This window comes from Octodon degus, unplaced genomic scaffold, assembly GCF_000260255.1.
Source record: "Octodon degus isolate 3935 unplaced genomic scaffold, OctDeg1.0 scaffold00072, whole genome shotgun sequence".
Lineage (NCBI taxonomy): Eukaryota > Metazoa > Chordata > Mammalia > Rodentia > Octodontidae > Octodon > Octodon degus.
This window is the reverse complement of record NW_004524648.1, coordinates 6,390,101-6,404,688: the sequence shown is the minus strand read 5'-3', so window position 1 is coordinate 6,404,688 and position 14,588 is coordinate 6,390,101. Positions and strand designations below refer to the sequence as shown.

Sequence of the window (14,588 nt, the reverse complement as noted above, 5' to 3'; positions counted from 1 at the left end):
AGGGTTACAGCCTGAACCCATCATGGGCTGCAAATACAATCAAACTGAACATGCGACAAATGCACTGGTCTGCCAAGCATGATGCTCAGGACTCTGTGGTTTCCCTTGATTGTGGTGGGCTGGAGGCCGTGGCTGCCTGCACTGCCCAGCACCGTGTAGACTGCACTAAGTGTCAGAGTGAGACCCTGGGGGCAAAACCTACCTGAGAGACTGGGGCTTTTCTGGGCATGCAGCCGGCAAGGAGGGCTGAATGTGAGATGCAGCTCTAACTTCGGCTCAGAGCTGAGGAAGGGACTTGGGAGGGTGCCAGCAGTTGTCTGGCACAGCCTGGCCTGGCTCCAGGTTTGTCCCCACCTCCCAGGCTCTTTCCTTGGCTTCTATCCTATCTGTGCTGCTTGGGGCAGCAGCTACTCTAATGGGGAGACACAGAAAGGGTTCTACAACTCAGGACAGGTTTGACTCCACACCAGGAGAAAAGAGTTTGAATAGTGTGGCCATGACCACCCTGGCCACCTAGACCTGGGCTGCTCTCCTGCAAACACACACACACACACACACACACACACACACACACACACACACACACACACACCACACACACACACACACACAGAGGAAAGCTCCCAGGATCTGACTAAAGTACGAATTCTCATTTAGCAGATCTGGGGTGGGGCCTCAGACTGTGCATCCTAACCAGTTTCCTGGGCTCCTGCTGCCCAAGGACCACACTGCAAGCCCTAAGCTGGTTCCTGAGGGACCAAGTCTATGAAGGAATTAGCAGGGGCACTGGCATCACATGGGCACTTGCCTGGGCAAGTGTTACGCTGCTCAGTGGCTGGCAGATCCTCTTACCAAGGTACTTACTCTTGCACCACCCATGACTCCTTACGTCAGGTGCCCCAGTGGCTCCCCTCCTACTCTGGCACAGGTCTTCTGGCTTTCTGACTCTCTCAACTCCCACACACTGTGTCCAGTCTTTTCTCCTCTCAGTATCATGAGGATATTTCCTAGGTTCACCTAGCTACCAATATTCCGGCATTATAGGTCCAGGCCAGCAGCGTGAACACCCAAGCTTTCTCCAACAACCTTGTGGGCTTTGTGAGAGACTCCCTGGGAGTCAGTGTGGTGACAGGACACTCCTTCCCAAAGGGAACCTGTGCTGTTTTCATCCCAATTCCAATGGCAGGGACCCTCAAATCTAGACCCCAACATGTCTCTAGACACAGTGCTAACATAGCCATCCCACGAGCGTGTGCCAACAATAAGAGCATTGTTTTTCTTTATTTTATGAATGCCAGGAAGGGGAAGTGCCCAGTGCTGAGAAAGTTCTGCTCAGTGGGTGGACGCCAGCAGGATGTTACCAGAGTAACCTCCAGAGAGGGAACAGTATTGCAGCAGTGTGTAAAGTCAGGGAGAGAAGGTGAAGGTCCCAGGAATGGGGGCTGTGGAGGGCACCTGGGCCCTCCATTGCATAGCTGTGGCTTGGGACTAGCTTGGGTTGCACAGAGGACAGGAGGGTGTTTGAGAACGTTATGCAGCATGGGCCTGGGCTGGTGCACAGAAGAATCAGTCCTCCCTCGCTGCCAGGAGGAATGGACCTGGAGGCTCCCCTGGGTGGGAAATCCTCAGGGCACCACCTGTTAGCATGGCAGGGCTCAGAAGGTGGAGGAAGGGCAGAGGAAGGGAAGAGACACAGACAGCTATGTCTCCAGCCCTTCACTGGGCTCTGGAGCCCAACTAGCACTGCACATAAGTAAGCATAACATCGCCAGTTACTTCCAGGTGACCGATGGATGGAAAGTCCGTCAGGCGATGCTCATATGTCAGCGGGTGTTGGTCATTTACTGTCACCCTGTAGCAGGTGGGTTCGCATGTGATCTGCACCTGGGCAGAAAGGCCTTGCATTCAACTCTATGGAAAGTCCTCAGCCTCCCGCAGGCTCTGGAGCCCTCCTTCCCACTTTCTTCCTCTCCCCAAACCTGCAATTAACCTGTGCTGATGGACCTGCTCCATCTTAAATATCCTATGCTCTCTTCCCTGAGAACTCACATTCATTGTTCCCAGCTTGCATCTCCGCCCCCTTGTAACTGCCAGGTACCTCAGCATTCAACCCCCTTTGCCAAGCCTTCCCTGCCCACACCCAACACCTTCCAGTGGACCAACTGCTTCCTCAGTCCACCAGGCAAGCTGTCCTGGATGGTGTCATCTGGGTCCCCATGCCTTGACTCTGCAGCAGCAGCAGCCCCCTGACTGTTCCTCTCCAGCCCAGGACCTTGTCCAGGAGGCAGTCAGGGCACAAATACAGTGGTCACACTTTGATCACACTTGGACGCAGGCACTGTCCCAGCGTGCACAGAGACTACCTCAGCCATTCCCACAACTCTCTGAGATCCCAAGATTCTTAGCCCCATTTGTAAATGAGGAAATGGAACCCCAAAGACCCAGTGACTGTCCTTGGCTGAAAGGCACTTCCTTGTGGTCACATAGCTATCCATCAATCAAAGGCAGTGTCCCTGCTCTTGTTCCTCTGTGGCTTCTCCCTGTAGTAAAATCCAAGCCCCCTTCCCAGCCCCAGAGCTCTCCACCAGGCATTTCCCACCCAGAGTGCAGAGTGCAGGCCTCCAGGACACAGCTTCTGCCTAAGCGGATCCCCAGGGGACAGTCTCCAAGGTGGGGGCAAGACCCAGGCATCATGGACCAATCTTCAATTATCCTTCCTTCCTTCCTTCTTTCCTTCCTTCCTTCCCTCCTTCCCTCTTTCCCCCCTTCCCTCCTTCCCTCCTTCCTTCCTTCCCTCCTTCCAGCTTTCCTTTCTTCTCTCCTTTTCCTTTCTTCTTTCCTTTTTCTCACTGTTTCTTTGTTTTTGTCTATGTCTTCTTTCTTTTTTTCTCTTCTTTCTTTCTTTCTTTCTTTCTTTCTTTCTTTCTTTCTTTCTTTCTTTCTTTCTTTCTGTCATCCTTCCTTCCCTGTGGTGTGGTACTATGGAATGAACCCAGATCCTTTACTCAATCCCTTCACCTGTTTTTAATTTTTTCTCCTTACCTTAGACAGTCTCCCTAAGTCACTAAATTACCCAGGCTAACTTCCAATTTGAGATCCTTTGACCCAACATAGTATTGTTACTACTATGGATGCATGTGCCATGGCACTGGGATGTTTTTGTTTTAGGTTTGCTTTTTTTTTTTCTAAGTTCTGTGTGACCTGAAAGCATAGGGAGAGTGATCAGGCCTGTGGCCACACCCCACATCTCTCCCGCTCGCTGTCCACCTTGCAGTGCAGCTTTGTCCAGGCCCCTCCCTCCTCTGCACATTGCCCCCCACCCAAAAGCAGGACCTTAACTGCAGAGTCCCTCTCCTGAGGCGTGCTGATCAGCTCATACCTTGGTCTCCTAGCTCCTCCCACACTAGGTTGCAGTCCCATGGTAGGCTGCTCTCTCTGTTTCCTGGTTGCATTTGTGAACATGGTTATTTCCTGCACAAAGGGAGCCCAATTAAAAGGTGACAAATAGTTATGGAGTGAATATACAAATCCATGGCTGGCACCTCAGTGTTGAGTTCCATGAGGCACAAATAGGATGTGACCTCTGGCAAGGAAAGTAGACATTAATTCTTTCCTTGGGTGACAATAGTCATAGCATGATAATAATTTGCAACACATCTCTCTTCCTTGGGAGACAATCATCAAATCACAAGCGTGGATCCCCAACCTACTCAAAGTACCCCAAGACTTTCTCATCCCTTGTCCACTTGCATGCAGCAAGGTCCCAGAGTTCCAGGATGCAGCATCTTACCGTGAAGCTCTGTCCTGGGATGAGGAGCATGCTGCCAGGTGGGTCTGTCTCCTCTCGCCCCCAGGAGCCCCGGATCTGAGAGTTTCGGACCACATATTTTTCATCGAATAGAGCTTTGAAGTGAAAGGCGATGTCAGTCCCAGCACGCAGGTTGATTTCCAAACTGGGGAAGGCAGATTACATGGACTCTCTCTGTCCCCCAGCTGTTATGGCCCCTATTACTTCCCTTTTATTTCCAGGAGCCAGAGAGCCCTAGAGGCCTCATCTTACCTCTCACCATTGGGCAGTATGTTGCCTGATACAACGATCACCTTGTATTGGTACATCCCACCTCGGATGGAGGCGAAGAAAGGATTAGGCTGTTGGGAGGAAAGGGACAGGTAAGTGGCTGACAGCACAGAGGTGCCCCAACAATGGGGAATACTACAGTCTGAAGTAACTAAGGTATATTATAGTGGGACAACTTATGCCTGAACAGGGACATCTAGTCATTGCACTGGAAATTTTTAGTCGGAACGATTAAGTCTACCAAGGGAGGACATTGTGGGAGATAGAAAAAGCCTTCAGAAGATGAAAACTTCACCTGGGAAAGCTGGAGAAAGGAGGGAAGATAAGCATTCCTCGATGAATAGGTGCCCCTCTTCCTGCTCTGAACAAGACATTTTTATCTGGGAGTAAAATAAGCCAAAAACTTTCAATCAAGAAGCAGAGACACATAAAGCTTTGCTTAAATCCTCAGGGGCTCATGTGGCAAAATGTTATAAGAGGTAACCAAATATAATGCCTGGTTCCCTCAGACAGTCACTGTAGATACTGAAGATTGAGAAAGAGTTGAAAAAAATGTTTCAATGGCCCAGAGTACAGGAAAAATCATTTCCCTTGAGACGTTTTCACCTTGGAACCTAGATCTTCTGGTATTAAGTCTGTTACAGGGCTTACAGTCAAAACCTTTAACTCAGACACAGAGGAAACAAAAGAGCTCCCAGGAATTTAGACAGAAATGGGAGACTTTCAAAAGAACATCCCATACAGCTCTATCCAGAAACTTACAGATTTCAGAGGAAAAAAGTCACTAAAAGAGAAGTCACTGACACCCCTGCTTGCTTCAGTTAGAATTCAGCAACATAGTCATAATGAGGAGTTTGTATCTCATTTGAATCTTGAAATTCTGAAGCTAAAATGTTTTCTAAAAGGTGTTAATAATGGGAAGCAGTCCCCTTTACAGCTCAGGTTCTGTACAGCAGGAGAATGTTTTGATTACATATCAACGGACAGCAGATGATATCAGGCATCTAGTGTAAATCTGCCTGACTCCTGTTCAATTTCTACACATTGATGTGCAATTTAAATGTCTTGTTTTGGAGCAAGCATAGAGAAACAGAAGGAGTTCTAACCCATATCTGGAAATAAATGAGGAGATACTTTCTGGGACAGGACGAAAGGCATTGATTTCGGGTCACCCTGACGTCCTGATGAACTTTATTTACAATTGGTAGAGTCACTAAAAAGTTCATGGGCAGCTATTCCAGAGGGAGGGACCCCCACAGTCATTTTTAGACATGTTTCAATGCCCTAAGGATCCCTTTACTGAACTTGTGGCTAGATTACAAAAAATTATTCACAGACAGGTTTCAAACACGTAAGCTGCGGACATTCTAATCCTCCGCTTGACAGACATATACAAATGCTGACAGACTGCAAGCAAGTATTAAATCCTGTAGACTCAGCCAGTGATCCAATGACATACATCGGAGCTTGTCAGTTTATTGGCACTGAATCGTATCCGCCAACTGTGATGTCTCAGGTTATGGCTGGTTTTAACAATGCAGGAGGGGGTAACAAAAAATGTTTGAACTGTGAAAAACTGGGGCACACTAGAAAAAATTGTAGAGCTCTTTCTGGATCTAAGGGGACAGGTGCTGCAACTGTAACTCCTTTTGCATGGAGGGCTTGGGACCCGTACCTAGATGCTGTGCGAGATGACAAAGACAGAGACATTAGCCCAGACTTTGCCATTTTAAAAGCCGTAAGGATGGCACACCTTTGCTGAAAAATGAGATAAGGGGCTTTCCTCAGGCCAGCCAAACAACAGTGAAAACACAACTTGTGAGTGAGATTGTCATTCAGCTTTATCCGGCGTGAACACACCAGCAAGTTCAACATCAACCTCAAAGGTGGCTCCCCAGAGAGATATACATTCCCACATCAGGAGAGCAGCCCAAAGTGCAGGATTAGAGCTCCTTGCAGCTTGCAGAGTCATGTTGGTCAGGGGAGAAAAACCTACCCCAATTCCCACGGGAGTTTTGTGTCCACCACCTGAAGGGACAGTTGGTCTTGTTCTGTGAAAGCCTGATCTAAATTTAAAAGGAATAACTCTGAGGATCATTGATGGTGATTATTGAGAAGAGATATGAGTTTTTGCATGTATCACAGATCTGTGGGCTTTTGGACAGGGAGAAATGTGGTGCAGTTGATTTTGTTACCTATAGATAAACCTTATTTTGTTAAATATGGACATTTCCTGCAGGAATAATACCCTCAGAGCCAGACTGCAAAAAGGAAATTTATTTTATACAAAAAGTGAGTAAGAAGAGGCCTGTTTTATTTATAAAGTTCAATGAAAAAAATGCTTTGAAGCTCTAATAGACATGGGTAGGGTGTGTCTATACTCACGTTAGAACAAGGATCCTCCACGTGGTCAGCACAAAGGGCCCCTACCTCTTCAATAGGACTGGGATCCCCTCAGCGGGTACTACAAAGTGCCTCAAGGCCAATTTTATGAGGGGACAGACCAGCAAAGCATTTCATTTTACCATATGTACCACCTATTCTGGTCAATTTGTGGGGTAGTGATTTGTTACAAAAGTAGAAATTCATATTGAATAATGATTCTGACCTTTAACAAACAACTTCTGATTCTGAAATTAACCAAGAAGATTCAAATCCTAACAGACAGACAATGATTAACATGGGATATCCAAAAGATGGGCCTAGGAAAGATCTTACAGGGAATCAAAGAGTCTGTAAGGACTTCACCAAAGAACCACAAACCTGGTATTAGATATCAGCAGGGTTATTTTTAACATGGGCCATTAGTGCTACTTCATCCAAAACAGCTCTCTGCCTTTACAATGGAAAACTGAGGAACCTGTTTGAGCAGATCAGTGGTCCCTTAACAGGGAAAAACTTATCTAACTATATAGACTACTTGAGGAACAATTCCAGCTAAGACATTTAGAAAACTCAGTTAGTCCTTGGAATACTTCTGTCTTTGTGACTCTAAAGAAAACAGCCAAATGCAAGACATTGCAAGCTCTAAGAGCTGCAAATCCTTGCTTCCTTCCTAGGAGGTGCTTCAAGCAGGTTTGCCAAGCCCAAGAGCAGTGCCCACAGACTGGCCTCAGTGTGATTGGTTTAAAAGACTGCTTTTCTCACAGTCCTCTTTTTCCTGTAGCTAGGTTGCATTTTGCTTTTTGTGTACCTGGTTTAAATTTTAAAGAGCCAATGCAGTTGTATTGATGGGTCATATTACCTCAAGGAATGTGAACTAGTCCAGCTTTGATCCAGTCCTTTATGCCCCAGGTCTTACAGAAGTCAGACAAGTCTATTCTCCTGTGTACATAATTCATTATATTGATGGTGTTTTACTGGCAGCTCCAATTAAAAAACAACTGTATGACTCGTTGCAGAGGAAAAAAAAAAGATTTAATATCCTCTGCATTGCTTCAGACAAGGTAAAATTACCAGTTCTTTTTATTACCTGGAAATGGTAGTGACTAACAGGGCAGAGAGGCCACAAAAGCTAGAGTCATCAAGATCATTTAAAAACTCTAAATGATTTCGAAAACTATTTGGAGACATAAATTGGATAATGTCAAAATTAGGTATTGCTGTTTAATCAATTAAAACATTTATGTAACACTTCACAGGGAAATCCAACTATTCTCTCTGTTTGTAGTTTATCTCCTGAGGCTAAAAGGGGCTAATTTTGGTTGAAAAAATGTTATGACAGCATCAAGTTTTTAGAATAAATATAAATTATCCTCTTATGATTTACATTTCAAATACTCCTCTTTCTCCCACAAGTCTCATAGGACGATTTTATAATGAGCACATTTATCCTATTGAGTAGCTTTAACTTTCTAATCAGTTCATCAAAACTCTGCAATTATATTCAGCACAAATTGCCAAGGTTGTCACTATAGGAAGGACAAGATCCAAACAGCTCTTTGGTATTAATCCTGTTGCAATCATATTGTCTATTGATTTAAACCAACATTTGGCTGAGCTACAAGAAGCTGTACATGGGCAAGTAGAAATTGCATATTTTACAGGACAAATTGATAATCATTTTTGCAGTCATTGTATCTTTTCATTTTTTCTCATGCATTCACATATTGCTCTAAATATTATAAATTTGAATGTATTTATGATGCAGTAGTCTCCTTTCTTGATGGTTCATCAAAGGGCAAATCTATTGTTTGGTGAAGGGCTATCAACAGGCAATAGAGACTGCAAGACTTTCTGCACAAGGTCTGCAATTACTGCTATTTTATTTGTCATACCACAATTTAACTCTAAATCTATTAATCTAATTAATGATGTATCCTATGCAGTTCCATCTTTTCAGAGACTTGAGAGCACTATCCTATGGTTGACTTTATGTTTGCCTCTATTCAATTTGTTTCTCGGGCTACAAAAGGCAATTTATAAAGAAACAACACCCTTTTATATTGGTCACCTAAGGCCTCATTCTAATTTACCTGGATTTCTAACATAAGAGAGCCAGCAAGCTGATTCAAAAATCACATTTACTCCTCCAATTGATGCAGGTAGATAGTCTCATTCATACTATCATCAAAATAGTAAGTCTTTACCCAAGGTATTTCAATTATCCAGCCGCTCCAGAGGACGAGCCCATCTGATGAGGCCTGCCCCCGGAGACCTGTCAATCAGACTGGCCGTCTACCACGAATTCCTGAAAACCTTCTGATTGCCTTAGTGGCTCCGCTATCAGTAGTACTTATTTCAGGAGTACTGGACTTATGTTTCTAATCCACCATTATTGAGACCTATTACTTGGGCAGATTCTCTACCTGAGATTTATCATGAACCAAACATGACTGGGCCTAAGTTAGATAAAATTTTTTTATTTTATTTTTTACTTTTTAATTTTTTTTCAAATTCTTATAAGAGATTTCTGCTAGTTGACTTACAAAAAAAATCTGGCTATTCTTTTTATAATTATGAACTTAAAAAATTATAAAAGCTTATAATTGAATTTGGCAAAAAAGATTTCGTGTACACTCAGACACTGTAAGCAGGTTGTGTGAATATGTTGTTTGTTCTATCTATAACGAACTTTTTCATTGAGCTCAACATTTTTTCCCTCTTTTTTCTGTTCCTGTTTCATTTTTGGATCATTTGTACATAATTTAATTTGGCTTATAGACTTAAAAGGCATGCTTCCACCTGGGGTGCCAACTGGTCTATATATCAAAATTGGTTTTCATATAGGTCATTAGCAATTTGGTAATGTAACTAAATGTGGATCCTTTGGGCTTGGAAAATCATTGGTAATTTCCCTCTTTGTTGAATAAAAGATAAACTGCCTGGGAAAAAAATTATCCCAGCCTTTGTTCATTAATTGGAAGCTCCAATGATGTCAATAACCTTGTGTGAGACACCCCAATAAATGTTATTAAACACATTTTATTGTGATATGCTTACATATGTCATTGCCAAAAGGTTAAGTTTTCAAAATATAAGACAATAAGAATTTTTTTAATCAAAAGATACTATTGGTACAAAACTAAATTAACAAACCAAGTAATGACAATTCATTATTGCTAATTTTATGGAGTACTAAGGAAGGCACTGAAGCCAGAATGACATACTTATCCTCGCCCCCAAGTTCAGAAATATCCACACTCCAACCCAGGACGGGGAACCTATGAATGTGATCTATACCCAAAAGTTTTGCAGATATGAGTAAGTGAAGGGTCTCAGAGATGGGCCCCAGGTTGCCATACGTAGGTCCAGGTTGTCACATTGGGGTTGAGTTCATTCCCATGTAATCACAATGGCCTTTGTAAGAGAGAAGTGGCATAGTCTAGGCCCATGGAGAGGACATATCCACAGAAGCAAGAAGATGCTGGCTCTTTATCTTTTATTTGTACTTTGTGTAGTGTTTGCCATAGAATACCCCACAACCTTTTTACTGTGATCTACACCACCAACCTCAAGAAGCTGCAAAGGAAACAGATAAAACTCTCCCTACAGCCTCTGGATGTTTTATGCTTGGATGACCAAGGTTGCCGTGGAATTTGGAAGTGTGAAGGCCAGTGAAAGAACTTGGCTCCAAACAAGAGGATTCTCTTTGGCTCCCTTCACACAAAGAGATGGAGTTTTTTTCTGTCCCCAGAGAGGGCATTGGGCCAGATCCCTATGCCAGCAGTTCTGGTATTGGAGAAATCACCTCACCTTTCTGCATCTTGGGGCCCCTTCTACTTGCTTAAATATTAATGTCACCTCTCTTGCTTGTGAATAATCTCTGGCTAAGTTGTGGACTTAATCAGGCAGCTGTTTGAATTGACACAAATAAACACTTCAGAGGAGCCCAAACTTGCTCCCTTCTGGTAGTCCTGCCTGAGGGCACCTTTATTTCCTCCTTCTACATGAATGTCTAGAAAACAGAGCTGACACTTACAGTCAAATTTCTGCATCCTATTTCTGGGGTCCCCATGACACTGGAGGGCACCTAGTTCAGGCACTGACAATTGGAACTTCAGCCTGCTGGTGACCCACCTTTTGTGTCTATATTATCTATTTTTTTTTCCTCCTAACAACCTTTTTCATTGTCACTGATCCATTCACACACGAGGCCACCTCAGCACAAAAAGACATCTCAGGTGCACAGAACCCCACAGCCATTCAGTGAGAGATCTTAGATCTGCACCCCAGAACTCAGGATTTTAACCCTCATGTAGGCTGCCTTATCATAAAACAGACCACACCCTTATTCCTGGCCCCGCATGGCCTCCCCAGGCCATCCTTGCTGTCAATCCAGCTTCCTTCCTGGTTTGTGGAAGAGGCTGGTTAGGACAGGGAGCCAGATGCCCAACACCAGCCAGCGGGCTCAGTTGCTCAGCCCTCCCGTGGTTTTGTGACTTCTCCTACAGTGGCATTTTGAGGATGGGTGCTTGCAACTATGAGAGGTGAACAGGCACTGAGGTAGGCCAGCTGGGTGGATGGGTAATGCCCACACTGTGAGGGTGGCACTGTCCTCTTTCTTTCAGTGCCCTGAGGCCTATTTAACTCTCTCCATTTATGTGCTTTCTCATCTCCTCTGGAACCAAAGAAGGCATAATGTGCCCTCAGGGACACCGTAGGACCCTGTGTCCCACAGAGTCCCATGCAGCTCTGTCCAGCCTGACCCACCACCTCCAAGAAGCTCCCACACAGAAGCAATGGTATTCCTGAGGGGCATGGACCCCCGGGGTAGATATCAGGAGGGTTGGTTGGCACAAGAGTGTCTCCTACTTGAGTGAGCTAGTCTTGTGGCCTACCTGCTAGCCCACTCTGATGCCCTGTGACTCCCCCTGCTCATCCCCTACCTGTGCCAGGACCTGGTGGGCAATGACCGAGCAATATTTCCCACAGTGTTGCTCTCTCTGTGGCCACCCCCTCTTCTGAAGGTAAATCCAGGCATCTTCCCTTAGCTTTCCATCACGGGACATTTGGCAAGTGCGTACTCCTCAAACATCATTCATATACAAAAGTGGAACAATAAGCCCTACAATGTTTAATCATTGCCCCTGGCAGGCAGGTACAAATGTAGGAAAGTTTTCTCTTTGCGCTCCATACCACAGGCACAATCCTAATCTTTCCTTACTTCTCTGCCAGCCCATGTGCAGACACCCAGGGGCATCTCTGACTGCTAGGCTCCAAGTCATCCTTCAGGACACAGATACCACAGAGATTAAGCCTACTGCCCCAGGACTGCTGATAATGCCCAACACTCCCAAAGCACACACTTTCAAACACACTAGATAGGCTACATTACCTGATATTTCCCCTACTCCAGAAGGTGGGCTAGCTTATGATGCCCATAAGACAGATGTAGAAACAATGGCTAACCCCCAGAGGCCTCTCCAGAGAAGGAGGATTGAATGCCTTGCATGTGGGTTGTTGTCCCCCAGATGCCTGTTCATATCTTTTTTATACAGAATATCACATTTGAAGAAGAGATAGTCTTCCATGAATAGGGTAGAGCAAGCACCCAGAGTGAGGTCACCAATTCAGTGTCAAATGCCTAAATTGGCCACTGAATTGGATTACTATCCCTAGAGTCCAAGAGGCTGCCTTGAACAAGGACATGGAAAAGAAACCACATCCAGATGACCTCCTCTGGCCTTCCCACCCTCCTCAGGCTTTCCTTGCCATTCCCCCACCAGCACCCCCTCCCACCAAGTCATTTCCTCAGTGATGCAGAGCTGCTCTCTCCTGGCCGTGCAGCCAGCTTAGGCTGGGCCAGCCCACAACTCACCGGGTGATAAAAGTAGCTTGTGCTGCTACCCATCTTTTCACGGCCTCTGTCTCACCTGCTGCCTTTCACAACTGAGGCATCCCTGTGCGGTGCCAGACTGTTCAACAAAAGAGATACCAAAACAACTTGACAGCTGCTCGAAAGGGAGGAGCGAAGAGCAAAGGAAGTGGATCTGGAGAGAGATAAAGCGAGGTGCTGGGTGAGGGCTGTGGGTGGGGCTCAGGGTGAAGGAAACGGGCATTCCCAGTGCTGTGACCTTTCTCTGTTTTTACCCACTGCTCACCAATTTTCATTCTGTGGGAAAGGGGACCTCAGGAGTTTCTAATTCCAGGCTATACATTTTTCCTTCCTTCTGTTTTTCCCTCATTCCATGGGTGTTAGGATGGAGAAGTTGTGTACACAGGTTCAATTGACATAGAAGGAGATGGGAAGTCACATCAAAAAAAGTTCTCTTTAATTGACTTTAGCTTATAATAGGGAAATCATTGGCTCTCAGAGCAAGAGTAGCATAGGCTGGTGGTGGAAGGGGAGCCTTGACGATAAGCTCACCTGAAGTCATTCAGGTCTCTGCCCACAGGAAACTGAGAAGGCCACGTCACAAGCTAGGGAGGAGCAGAGCACTGTTTCTGTGCCCCCAAAGAGCCCAAGTTGCCGACTCTCACTGTGCTCCATTACACCAGTGCAAGAAGTGTGGTTTATGGGGAGGTACAGGAGTCTCCACAGCTCCTTTCCAGTATTGATGGCAATCATAAAAGGGCATAGGTGCAGTGATGTGAGCCAGAAGCCTCTGGCCTGAGGAAGCAAGGAACTAAAACAGAGCCTGAGGCACTTGGCACTTGTAATTCTGGCATACTGGGTGATAGGGTAACAAATTCCTGGAGGTGCCCTGTCTCTTCTTTTTCCTTTACCTGAGACATTAGGGACTAGTGTTGTGTGAACTAAGAGTCTGGTGAATGCGGGAAGGCTATGTAAATGGAAGTTTGGCCACACCAAGTTAGTTACGCACATTCCTTAGCCTGTTGTTAGTCCTCAATAAGTGTGAGCGGTTTCAGTGGCCAAGGACTCCCTTGGAGTGAGAGTAAGCTCATGAGTCCTCTGTGGCTATATTATTCCAGTCTTCTTGTCATTTCTTTTAGCTCCAACTTATTTCATACAACATGTGACACCCCAGTGTATAGGCACAGAAGACGACCAGTGATAATTGCAAAAGGGAATCAGACTCCCAATCTGAAAGATACTTGGGCCAAGTTCATGTTCTCCTTCCTTCCTTCCTTCCTTCCTTCCTTCCTTCCTTCCTTCCTTCCTTCCTTCCTTCCTTCCTTCTTTCCTTCCTTTCTCTCTCTCTCTCTCTCTCTCTCTCTCTTTCTTTCTTTCTTTCTTAGTGGCTGATTCAGCCCACCCTGGGCGAGGGGCTGCCTTGGCATGTAGTGCCCCAGATTGAACCAGGGTCCCTGCACTTGCTTAAGTTTACCTAAGCAGGCACTTTAGCCTGATGAGCTATCTCACTGGCCCCACAAGTTCGTGTTCTCTAAAAACAAAGAATTAACTCTAGGAACAATGGTGGCTAAGAGCAGAATGTATTTATTGGGGGAAAGAAAGCTCTTGTCCAAGAGAGGGACAGAATAGGGACCCACTCGGATTACCCAGGGAAGTTGCCTTTTCTAGGGAATTTTATAGGGCGAAACCATGTAGTGAGGCAGGTCTAAGGTTAGAGCATAGGAACTCGCTTAAGTAGGCACAAGGTGGGAAAAAACTATGTTCAACCAATAAGGTTCCAACACAATGCTCAGGTAAAATTGACTAAATCCAGGACCAAATGGGGAAGTGAGTCACATAGCCAAGTGGGTTGGCAAGCAAGCATGAATATAGAACAGGGGCTTTTCTTGTAGAGGGTTGGGTCAGTGACTCCCTCTGGCATCCAGGTGATTAATACCTATTTAGAATACCAATTCCTGTGACCCACTCCTAAGGAGGTATGTGACTGCATTTGTTTACTCTTTTGTCATCAGGTCTGGCCCACAACAGGGCTATCTGTCTCTCCAAGCTACAAAGACACCTTGTCTTCTATACTGTCTCCTTGAGGGTCTAGCCCTGTCTGGCTACCTATAATATTCCTATCTAACTCTGTTGCCTGCAACAATAAATTGAGAGTTGGCTGGACCGTGTGGGTAAAGTACACTCAGAATAAGTAAGAGCAGCAAGAAAAGTCAGAGTAATGTCCTCTTGCTATAGGGAAAATGAAATTCCTAA

General features: G+C 45.3%; 1 protein-coding gene across 2 annotated transcripts; it reads right to left on the bottom strand.

Annotated features, from left to right (window-relative positions):
* Positions 1 to 1,268: 1,268 nt before the first annotated feature.
* LOC111817848 (galectin-5-like) lies at positions 1,269 to 12,455 on the bottom strand. 2 transcript variants are annotated; one of them, XM_023719989.1, is made up of 4 exons: positions 12,339 to 12,455; positions 4,061 to 4,149; positions 3,791 to 3,953; positions 1,269 to 1,884 (listed from the first exon to the last, which is right to left on the bottom strand). In XM_023719989.1, the coding sequence occupies exons 1-4, from the start codon at positions 12,369 to 12,371 to the stop codon at positions 1,738 to 1,740; spliced, it is 432 nt and encodes a 143-aa protein (XP_023575757.1). In that variant the 5' UTR covers positions 12,372 to 12,455; the 3' UTR covers positions 1,269 to 1,737. The 2 variants fall into 2 exon arrangements, with proteins under 2 accessions (XP_023575757.1, XP_023575758.1); XM_023719990.1 differs by having other exon boundaries at positions 1,269 to 1,878.
* Between the last annotated feature and the right edge of the window lie 2,133 nt (positions 12,456 to 14,588).